This window comes from Salvelinus fontinalis, chromosome 13 (genome assembly GCF_029448725.1).
Source record: "Salvelinus fontinalis isolate EN_2023a chromosome 13, ASM2944872v1, whole genome shotgun sequence".
Classification (NCBI taxonomy): Eukaryota; Metazoa; Chordata; class Actinopteri; order Salmoniformes; family Salmonidae; genus Salvelinus; species Salvelinus fontinalis.
The window spans coordinates 7,424,655-7,436,594 of NC_074677.1; the positions used below are offsets into that span (position 1 = coordinate 7,424,655).

At 53.5% G+C, this 11,940-nt stretch overlaps 1 protein-coding gene across 1 annotated transcript; it reads left to right on the forward strand.

Annotated features, from left to right (window-relative positions):
* Positions 1-8,953: 8,953 nt before the first annotated feature.
* On the forward strand, positions 8,954-9,925 carry LOC129869108 (uncharacterized). The gene has a single exon (XM_055943614.1). It carries the CDS (start codon positions 8,954-8,956, stop codon positions 9,923-9,925), a length of 972 nt encoding a protein of 323 aa, XP_055799589.1.
* The last annotated feature ends 2,015 nt before the right edge of the window (positions 9,926-11,940 follow it).

The window sequence follows — 11,940 nt, forward strand, 5'->3', positions numbered from 1 at the left end:
CATACTCCCTCATAGTACAGCAGGATAAACTGTGCTGAGCAACCACACACACACACACACACACACACACACACACACACACACACACACACACACACACACACACACACACACACACACACACACACACACACACACACACACACACACACAACAGGGCTTGTGTCTGCACAAGCCCAGCAACAAATGTACCTCCTAAGTCCCTTTTATAAAGCAACCCCGTCCCATTGGCTTTCTTGGCTTTACGTTGCATGGCACGTAAGTCACATATTGTCAAGTAAGCCTGGTGAAGACAGGGCCATTGATCCTTTAACACAGACACACACGTCATACAGTAAACGCCTGTTGTGACGTCCGTGATTATAGATGTGTGGTGCAGGGAGCAGAGACATCCTCAGTCAGGCTGGTTTGACAGATATCATACAGCTTAAATGCTGCCAGTGTTGCGTTGGGCTGAAAAGATGGATTATGTCTGGATCTGTCTTCACAGGCAGGGCAGACAAACAAAGAAACAGACAGACAGACAGACAGACAAACAAACAAACAGACAGACAGGCAGGGCAGACAAACAAAGGAACAGACAGACAGACAGACAGACAAACAAAGGAACAGACAGACAGGCAGGGCAGACAAACAAAGGAACAGACAGACAGGCAGACAAACAAAGAAACAGACAGACAGACAGGCAGGCAGACACAGACAGACAAACGAAAAGAGGGACAGGCAGACAGACAGAGGGACATACAGACAGACAAACGAACAGAGGAACAGAGGAACAGACAGACAGATAGACAGACAGAAAGAAGAACAAACAGACAGACCGGTTGGAGGTAGGGCTGAATTAAAAACGGCAGGTTAGCGTAGGTTAGGGTAGGTTGGGGTAGGTTAGGGTAGGTTAGGGTAGGTTAGGGTAGGGTAGGTTAGGGCGGTGGATAAGGGTCCCAGGGCCTTGCCTGACGAGTCCTGACAAAGGGACTGGGGTTTTTCTCCGGTTGCCACAGAGACTCAGTTCCCGGTGGCTTCTCTGCTTGGCCCCAGACTCCAGGCCAGAGCTGTCATTTAATACAACTCAGTTCAAAGTCCACCAGAACAATGAACAGCAATTAGGAGCTTAGGGGGATTCTGGCCTGTCACAGGGTTGATGGATCCTGTCTGACGGAAGACTCCTCAGAAGACATGTTGGGGATTTCAGTTTGGGTAAAGGAAAAGTAGGGAAATATATGGAAGTGTTGGGATGAAGGCAAGGCTTTCCCTCCATTACTGTAATTGGTTTTGGTGATAGGTGTTTGTGTTGTAAGGACATTAGATGATGTGCGGTAGGTAGCCTAGTGGTTAGAGTGGAGGGGTGGCAGGTAGACTAGTGGTTAGAGTGGAGGGGAGGCAGGTAGTCTAGTGGTTAGAGTGTAGAGGTGGCAGGTAGTCTAGTGGTTAGAGTGTAGGGGCGGCAGGTAGTCTAGTGGTTAGAGTGTAAGGGCGGTAGGTAGCCTAGTGGTTAGAGTGTAGGGGCGGTAGGTAGCCTAGTGGTTAGAGTGTAAGGGCGGTAGGTAGCCTAGTGGTTAGAGTGTAGGGGCGGTAGGTAGCCTAGTGGTTAGAGTGTAGGGAGGCAGGTAGCCTAGTGGTTAGAGTGTAGGGGTGGCAGGTAGTCTAGTGGTTAGATTGTAGGGGGGGCAGGTAGCCTAGTGGTTAGAGTGTAAGGGCGGTAGGTAGCCTAGTGGTTAGAGTGTAGGGGCGGTAGGTAGCCTAGTGGTTAGAGTATAGAGGCGGTAGGTAGCCTAGTGGTTAGAGTGTAGGGGCGGTAGATAGCCTAGTGGTTAGAGTGTAGAGGCGGTAGGTAGCCTAGTGGTTAGAGTGTAGAGGCGGTAGGTAGCCTAGTGGTTAGAGTGTAGAGGCGGTAGGTAGCCTAGTGGTTAGAGTGTAGGGGCGGTAGGTAGCCTAGTGGTTAGAGTGTAGTGACGGTAGGTAGCCTAGTGGTTAGAGTGTAGGGGCGGTAGGTAGCCTAGTGGTTAGACTGTAGGGGCGGTAGGTAGCCTAGTGGTTAGAGTGTAGAGGCGGTAGGTAGCCTAGTGGTTAGAGTGTATGGGCGGTAGGTAGCCTAGTGGTTAGAGTGTAGAGGCGGTAGGTAGCCTAGTGGTTAGAGTGTAGGGGCGGTAGATAGCCTAGTGGTTAGAGTGTAGAGGCGGTAGGTAGCCTAGTGGTTAGAGTGTAGGGGCGGTAGGTAGCCTAGTGGTTAGAGTGTAGGGGTGGCAGGTAGTCTAGTGGTTAGAGTGTAGGGGCGGTAGATAGCCTAGTGGTTAGAGTGTAGAGGCGGTAGGTAGCCTAGTGGTTAGAGTGTAGGGGCGGTAGGTAGCCTAGTGGTTAGAGTGTAGAGGCGGTAGGTAGCCTAGTGGTTAGAGTGTAGGGGGGCAGGTACCCTAGTGGTTAGAGTGTAGGGGCGGTAGGTAGCCTATTGGTTAGAGTGTAGGGGGGGCAGGTAGCCTAGTGGTTAGAGTGTAGGGGGGGGCAGGTACCCTAGTGGTTAGAGTGTAGGGGCGGTAGGTAGCCTAGTGGTTAGAGTGTAGGGGCGGTAGGTAGCCTAGTGGTTAGAGTGTAGGGGGGGGCAGGTAGTTTAGTGGTTAGAGTGTAGGGGTGGTAGGTAGCCTAGTGGTTAGAGTGTAGGGGGGGCAGGTAGCTTAGTGGTTAGAGTGTAGGGGCGGTAGGTAGCCTAGTGGTTAGAGTGTAGGGGCGGTAGGTAGCCTAGTGGTTAGAGCATTGGGCCAGTAACTGAAAGGTTGCTGGATTGAATCCCTGAGCTGACAAGGTAAAAATCTGTTGTTCTGCCCCTGAACAAGGCAGTTAACCCACTGTTCCCTGGTAGGCCGTCATTGTAAATAAGAATTTGTTCTTAACTGACTTTCCTAGTTAAAATAAAGGTTAAACATTTTATTTATTTTTAAATCGCTAAGGGAATCAGAGGTTATGGATATTGATCATAATATATGATTTGGATGAGTTGACACCTCTACGCTGCTTATCTTTTCTATTGGTCTTGTTTCTCTAGCCTCGTTTACACTTTGCTTTAACATGTGAATTTCATGATCTGATCAATATGATCCAATCACTATCCGATCAAGGTTTGTTGCGTCGACACATTGTGTTAAAAAAATGTGTCTTTTGCCTCCCGGGTGGCGCAGTGGTCTAGGGCACTGCTAGCTGCGCAACCAGAGTCTCTGGGTTCGCGCCCAGGCTCTGTCGCAGCCGGCCGCGACCGGGAGGTCCGTGGGGCGACGCACAATTGGCATAGCGTCGTCCGGGTTAGGGAGGGTAGGGATATCCTTGTCTCATCGCGCTCCAGCGACTCCTGTGGCGGGCCGGGCGCAGTGCACGCTAACCAAGGGGGCCAGGTGCACGGTGTTTCCTCCGACACATTGGTGCGGCTGGCTTCCGGGTTGGAGGCGCGCTGTGTTAAGAAGCAGTGCGGCTTGGTTGGGTTGTGCTTCAGAGGACGCATGGCTTTCGACCTTCGTCTCTCCCGGGCCCGTACGGGAGATGTAGCGATGAGACAAGAGAGTAATTACTAGCAATTGGATACCACGAAAATTGGGGAGAAAAATGGGATAAAATGTTTTTTTTAAAAGTGTCTTTTATCCCTCCGCTGTGTCGGCATGGTGACCAGATGAGCTGGTGCCTCCTTGTATGCAAATTATTTGACAGATATTCTTTCAAAAATAATACGAATGTGTTTATTTTAAGACAGTTACTGATGCCATATGTCAATGATTTTAGAGATCGGTATAATGATGATTTAACGATCCATATCTGTTTAAACTTAATTGATATCCAGACACAATGCGTGCCTGACTACCTCCGGAGGTAGATCTGATCTGATCACAATATGTGTCTTTCAATGATCTACACCTGCCTATTAAATGTGGGCACAATCAGATTGTGGACAAGATCTGTACAAAGGTACGTGAGTGTAGTTGAATTTTGGATGTGGCTGAAAGATGATCGTTGAGGCAGATTTGCAGACGCCTCACCCTGGAGGACCATCTCACCCTGGGACCATCTCACCTTGGGACCATCTCACCCTGGGACCATCTCACCCCGGAGGACCATCTCACCCTGGGACCATCTCACCCTGGGACCATCTCACCCTGGGACCATCTCACCCCGGAGGACCATCTCACCCTGGGACCATCTCACCCCGGAGGACCATCTCACCCCTGGAGGACCATCTCACCCCGGAGGACCATCTCACCCTGGGACCATCTCACCCCGGAGGACCATCTCACCCCTGGAGGACCATCTCACCCCGGAGGACCATCTCACCCTGGAGGACCATCTCACCCTGGAGGACCATCTCACCCTGGGACCATCTCACCCCGGAGGACCATCTCACCCCTGGAGGACCATCTCACCCCGGAGGACCATCTCACCCCGGAGGACCATCTCACCCTGGAGGACCATCTCACCCCGGAGGACCATCTCATCCCGGAGGACCATCTCACCCCTGGAGGACCATCTCACCCTGGGACCATCTCACCCCGGAGGACCATCTCATCCCGGAGGACCATCTCATCCCGGAGGACCATCTCACCCCTGGAGGACCATCTCACCCTGGGATCATCTCACCCCGGAGGACCATCTCACCCTGGGACCATCTCACCCTGGGACCATCTCACCCTGGGACCATCTCACCCTGGGACCATCTCACCCCGGAGGACCATCTCACCCTGGGACCATCTCACCCCGGAGGACCATCTCACCCCTGGAGGACCATCTCACCCCGGAGGACCATCTCACCCTGGGACCATCTCACCCCGGAGGACCATCTCACCCCTGGAGGACCATCTCAACCCGGAGGACCATCTCACCCCGGAGGACCATCTCACCCTGGAGGACCATCTCACCCTGGAGGACCATCTCACCCTGGAGGACCATCTCACCCCGGAGGACCATCTCACCCCTGGAGGACCATCTCACCCCGGAGGACCATCTCACCCCGGAGGACCATCTCACCCTGGAGGACCATCTCACCCCGGAGGACCATCTCACCCCTGGAGGACCATCTCACCCCGGAGGACCATCTCACCCTGGAGGACCATCTCACCCTGGAGGACCATCTCACCCCGGAGGACCATCTCACCCCTGGAGGACCATCTCACCCCGGAGGACCATCTCACCCTGGAGGACCATCTCATCCCGGAGGACCATCTCACCCCTGGAGGACCATCTCACCCCGGAGGACCATCTCACCCCGGAGGACCATCTCACCCTGGGACCATCTCACCCCGGAGGACCATCTCACCCCTGGAGGACCATCTCACCCCGGAGGACCATCTCACCCTGGAAGACCATCTCACCCTGGAGGACCATCTCACCCTGGGACCATCTCACCCCGGAGGACCATCTCACCCCTGGAGGACCATCTCACCCCGGAGGACCATCTCACCCCGGAGGACCATCTCACCCTGGAGGACCATCTCACCCCGGAGGACCATCTCATCCCGGAGGACCATCTCACCCCTGGAGGACCATCTCACCCTGGGACCATCTCACCCCGGAGGACCATCTCACCCCGGAGGACCATCTCATCCCGGAGGACCATCTCATCCCGGAGGACCATCTCACCCCTGGAGGACCATCTCACCCTGGGACCATCTCACCCCTGGAGGACCATCTCATCCCTGGAGGACCATCTCACCCTGGGACCATCTCACCCCGGAGGACCATCTCACCCCTGGAGGACCATCTCACCCCGGAGGACCATCTCACCCCTGGAGGACCATCTCACCCCTGGAGGACCATCTCACCCCTGGAGGACCATCTCAATCCGGAGGACCATCTCACCCCGGAGGACCATCTCACCCCTGGAGGACCATCTCACCCCTGGAGGACCATCTCACCCCGTAGGACCATCTCACCTTGGAGGACCATCTCACCCCGGAGGACCATCTCACCCTGGGACCATCTCACCCCGGAGGACCATCTCACCCCGGAGGACCATCTCACCCCGGAGGACCATCTCACCCTGGAGGACCATCTCACCCTGGGACCATCTCACCCCGGAGGACCATCTCACCCCGGAGGACCATCTCACCCCTGGAGGACCATCTCACCCCGGAGGACCATCTCACCCCGGACGACCATCTCACCCCTGGAGGACCATCTCACCCCGGAGGACCATCTCACCCCGGAGGACCATCTCACCCCGGAGGACCATCTCACCCCGGAGGACCATCTCACCCTGGGACCATCTCACCCTGGAGGACCATCTCACCCCGGGACCATCTCATCCCGGAGGACCATCTCACCCCAGGACCATCTCATCCCGGGACCATCTCACCCCGGAGGACCATCTCACCCCGGGACCATCTCACCCCGGAGGACCATCTCACCCCGGGACCATCTCACCCCAGAGGACCATCTCACCCCGGGACCATCTCACCCTGGAGGACCATCTCACCCCGGGACCATCTCACCCCAGAGGATCATCTCATCCCGGAGGATCATCTCATCCCGGAGGACCATCTCACCCTGGAGGACCATCTCACCCCTGGAGGACCATCTCACCCTGGGACCATCTCACCCTGGAGGACCATCTCACCCCGGAGGACCATCTCACCCCGGAGGACCATCTCACCCCGGAGGACTATCTCACCCCGGAGGACTATCTCACCCCGGAGGACCATCTCACCCCGGAGGACCATCTCACCCCAGAGGACCATCTCACCCCAGAGGACCATCTCATCCCGGAGGACCATCTCACCCAGGAGGACCATCTCACCCAGGAGGACCATCTCGTCCCGGAGGACCATCTCACCCCTGGAGGACCATCTCACCCTGGGACCATCTCACCCCTGGAGGACCATCTCACCCTGGGACCATCTCACCCCTGGAGGACCATCTCACCCTGGGACCATCTCACCCCAGAGGACCATCTCATCCCGGAGGACCATCTCACCCCTGGAGGACCATCTCACCCTGGGACCATCTCATCCTGGAGGATCATCTCACCCCGGAGGACCATCTCACCCCGGAGGACCATCTCACCCCGGAGGACCATCTCACCCCCTGACATATAGTACATGTAGATCTTCATATCCCCAGTAATAAGCATATAGTACGGACGTGTCCCAGATAGCCCTCTAATCCATATATAGTGCTCTAATGTTAACCAGAGCCCACACAGGGCTCTAATCAAAGTAGTGAACTAATATGTGGAATAGAGTTCCATTTGGGACGTAGCCGGAGTGTCCCCTCCACTCTGATCTCTGTGTCCCCTCCACTCTGATCTCTGTGTCCCCTCCACTCTGATCTCTGTGTCCCCTCCACTCTGATCTCTGTGTCCCCTCCACTCTGATCTCTGTGTCCCCTCCACCCTCCACTCTGATCTCTGTGTCCCCTCCACTCTCCACTCTGATCTCTGTGTCCCCTCCACTCTCCACTCTGATCTCTGTGTCCCCTCCACTCTGATCTCCGTGTCCCCTCCACCCTCCACTCTGATCTCCGTGTCCCCTCCACCCTCCACTCTGATCTCTGTGTCCCCTCCACTCTGATCTCCGTGTCCCCTCCACCCTCCACTCTGATCTCCGTGTCCCCTCCACTCTCCACTCTGATCTCCGTGTCCCCTCCACCCTCCACTCTGATCTCCGTGTCCCCTCCACCCTCCACTCTGATCTCTGTGTCCCCTCCACTCTGATCTCTGTGTCCCCTCCACCCTCCACTCTGATCTCCGTGTCCCCTCCACCCTCCACTCTGATCTCTGTGTCCCCTCCACCCTCCACTCTGATCTCTGTGTCCCCTCCACCCTCCACTCCGATCTCTGTGTCCCCTCCACTCTCCACTCTTGTGTCCACAAGTCCTGTGACTGTCTTTGTCTGAGGCTAATGTAACAGAAACCTTGTCTAGACTGACTGGCTACTGGTTATAATCCTCAGAAACATCCAGCTGAATCAATGTGAAACCCGAGAGGGGACAGTCCCCAGTCAAGACCCCCATGTTAGTGTTAGTAGAGGGAGGCTTCCCTGGATTGATTAGACAATGGGGGTCAGAGCAACCACACACACACACACACACACACACACACACACACACACACAGAGAGAGAGAGAGAGTCCTGTGCAGACACACCAGCAGTTATTGTCTACAACAACGCAGATGTCATCAGAAGATTGATTACCTAGCAAGCCAGTCAGGCAAGGTAAAATATCACATGACGTTTGATAGTAAACAGAAAATGGCTCTATCGTTGTCTCCGGCTGGAACAGCATACTACTTTTAATTAGCTCGTAAATTACCATCAATCAATGCATCGATAAACATGTTTTTCTTTGTAGATGTAGTTGATGATCGAGAGTAGGAAGCTATGAGAGAGTAGGAAGCTATGAGAGAGTAGGAAGCTATGAGAGAGTAGGAAGCTATGAGAGAGTAGGAAACTATGAGAGAGTAGGAAGCTATGAGAGAGTAGGAAGTTATGAGAGAGTAGGAAGCTATGAGAGAGTAGGAAGCTATGAGAGAGTAGGAAGCTATGAGAGAGTAGGACGCTATGAGAGAGTAGGAAGCTATGAGAGAGTAGGAAGCTATGAGAGAGTAGGACGTTATGAGAGAGTAGGAAGCTATGAGAGAGTAGGAAGCTATGAGAGAGTAGGAAGCTATGAGAGAGTAGGAAGCTATGAGAGAGTAGGAAGTTATGAGAGAGTAGGAAGCTATGAGAGAGTAGGAAGCTATGAGAGAGTAGGAAGCTATGAGAGAGTAGGACGCTATGAGAGAGTAGGAAGCTATGAGAGAGTAGGAAGCTATGAGAGAGTAGGACGTTCTGAGAGAGTAGGAAGCTATGAGAGAGTAGGAAGCTATGAGAGAGTAGGACGTTATGAGAGAGTAGGAAGCTATGAGAGAGTAGGAAGCTATGAGAGAGTAGGAAGCTATGAGAGAGTAGGGAAGTTATGTCTAGGTCTCCACTCTATCATTAGACATGTCTTCAGTTGAATTCCTGCTGTCTGTCCCCCTGGAAGCACCCACCAGCCCCCAGCCACCACCCCCCAGACACCAGCCCCCCCACCCACAATCCACCAGCCCCCATCCACCAGCCTCTAGCCACTCCCCACCAACCCCCACTCCACCAGGCACCCACCCACCACCAGGCCCCAGCTACCACCAGGCCCCACCCACCACCAGGCCCCAGCCACCACCAGGCCCCAGCCACCACCAGGCCCCAGCTACCACCAGGCCCCAGCCACCACCAGGCCCCAGCTACCACCAGGCCCCACCCACCACCAGGCCCCAGCTACCACCAGGCCCCACCCACCACCAGGCCCCAGCTACCACCAGGCCCCACCCACCACCAGGCCCCAGCTACCACCAGGCCCCACCCACCACCAGGCCCCACCCACCACCAGGCCCCAGCTACCACCAGGCCCCACCCACCACCAGGCCCCAGCTACCACCAGGCCCCACCCACCACCAGGCCCCAGCTACCACCAGGCCCCACCCACCACCAGGCCCCAGCCACCACCAGGCCCCAGCCACCACCAGGCCCCAGCTACCACCAGGCCCCAGCCACCACCAGGCCCCAGCTACCACCAGGCCCCACCCACCACCAGGCCCCAGCCACCACCAGGCCCCACCCACCACCAAGCCCCAGCCACCACCAGGCCCCACCCACCACCAGGCCCCACCCACCACCAGGCCCCAGCTACCACCAGGCCCCACCCACCACCAGGCACCACCCACTACCAGGCCCCAGCCACCACCAGGCCCCACCCACCACCAGGCCCCACCCACCACCAGGCCCCAGCCACCACCAGGTCCCACCCACCACCAGGCCCCACCCACCACCAGGCCCCACCCACCACCAGGCCCCAGCCACCACCAGGCCCCACCCACCACCAGGCCCCAGCCACCACCAGGCCCCACCCACCACCAGGCCCCAGCCACCATCAAATAAATAAACAACAACAGTCACAGAAACATGTCATCATCCCGCAGCAGCTAACAACTCATAAATGGGGATCAGCTTTAACGACCCTGTGTTCTTAGTCCTTTATTTATTACCCTCAGTCACCAAAAATCAACAGGCAACAGGCAGCGTGTGGATCTTTGAATGGGGCCTGCTCCGACGCAGGGAGAGTGAATGTGTAACCGATGGTTGGAGATGAAACAAGCCTGTCTGAGTATTGGAGGGCTATATTTATCACAGAGAGTATAGTGTCTGCATACAAATAACACCCTATTCCCTTTATAGTGCACTACTTTTGACCAGGGCCCATAGAAAGTAGTACACTAATAGGTAGTAGGGTGCCATAGGGACCTAGGGCCCGATTCAGACTCAGGAATTCATGCCTTTCCTACGCAGTTTTCAGTATTTGGTGTTCAGACTCAGGAATTCATGCCTTTCCTACGCAGTTTTCAGTATTTGGTATTCAGACTCAGGAATTCATGCCTTTCCTACGCAGTTTTCAGTATTTGGTATTCAGACTCAGGAATTTATGCCTTTCCTACACAGTTTTCAGTATTTGGTATTCAGACTCAGGAATTCATGCCTTTCCTTCGCAGTTTTCAGTATTTGGTATTCAGACTTTCCTTATTCAGTTGTGTAACGCGCTCTGCAGGTGTGGCTATCTTGCACGCTTTGAATACACTTCATTCAACCGCTGAAAATCCTTCCCACTTGCTGGCAAACAGATTTCTCTTGGAGTTTTCATCGAAAAGGGGTTTTGGGAACATTTATCTGAAGACGTCCCTTTTAAATATGTTGTACCTTTTTAAATTAGAGTTTTGTCAACAGAGTCACTAGAATATATGGAGAGACGGGTTCAGAACATTAGGGATCAATGAAATAAAGCAATCTAAGTACATATTTGTCTCAGTTTCAGCATCAATTGGTAAAAAAATATATATATATAGATTTTTTTTTAAATTATATTATTTTGGTTTAGGAAGAAAGAAAACAGTGGTTTGATTCATTCTGATAATTGTCACAATCAGTTATTCAACCCTTGGTAATGTTGTGTACTGTACATTATAATGGGGACAATACTGTACAATAGTAGGCCATACCCTCGTCTATCTGTATTTTTATTTTTGTATTTAACTAGGCAAGTCAGTTAAGAACAAATTCTTATTTACAATGACGGCCTACCAAAAGGCAAAAGGCCTCCTGTGGGGACGGGGTCTGGGATTTTAAAAAACAAACAAACAAATATAGGACAAAACACACATCACGACAAGAGAGACAACACAACACTACATAAAGAGAGACGTAAGACAACATAGCAAGGCAGCAACACATGACAACACAGCATGGTAGCAACACAACATGACAACAACATGGTAGCAACACAACATGACAACAACATGGTAGCAACACAACATGACAACAACATGGTAGCAACACAACATGACAACAACATGGTAGCAACACAACATGACAACAACATGGTAGCAACACAACATGGTAGCAGAACAAAACATGGTACAAACATTATTGGGCACAGACAACAGCACAAAGGGTAAGAAGGTAGAGACAACAATACATCCCACAAAGCAGGCACAACTGTCAGTAAATAAAAACAAGTGGTGTTGGAGGACCAGTAGGAGGCACTCTTTCCTCTGGTCTAAAAAAATATCCCAATGCCCCATGGCAGTGATTGGGGACACTGCCCTGTGTAAGGGTGCCGTCTTTCGGATGGGACGTTAAACAGGTGTCCTGACTCTCTGAGGTCATTAAAGATCCCATGGCACTTATCGTAAGAGTAGGGGTGTTAACCCCGGTGTCCGGGTTAAATTCCCAATCCGGCCCTCAAACCATCACGGTCACCTAATAATCCCCAGTTTACGATTGGCTCATTCATCCCCCTCCTCTCCCCTGTAACTATTCCCCAGGTCATTGCTGTAAATGAGAATGTGTTCTCAGTCAACTTACCTGGTAAAATAACGGATAAATAATAAAGAAATAAAAAT

Excerpts from the sequence above, each read along its gene's own strand:
- LOC129869108 (XM_055943614.1), top strand. The coding sequence starts at position 8,954 with ATGTCTTCAGTTGAATTCCTGCTGTCTGTCCCCCTGGAAGCACCCACC.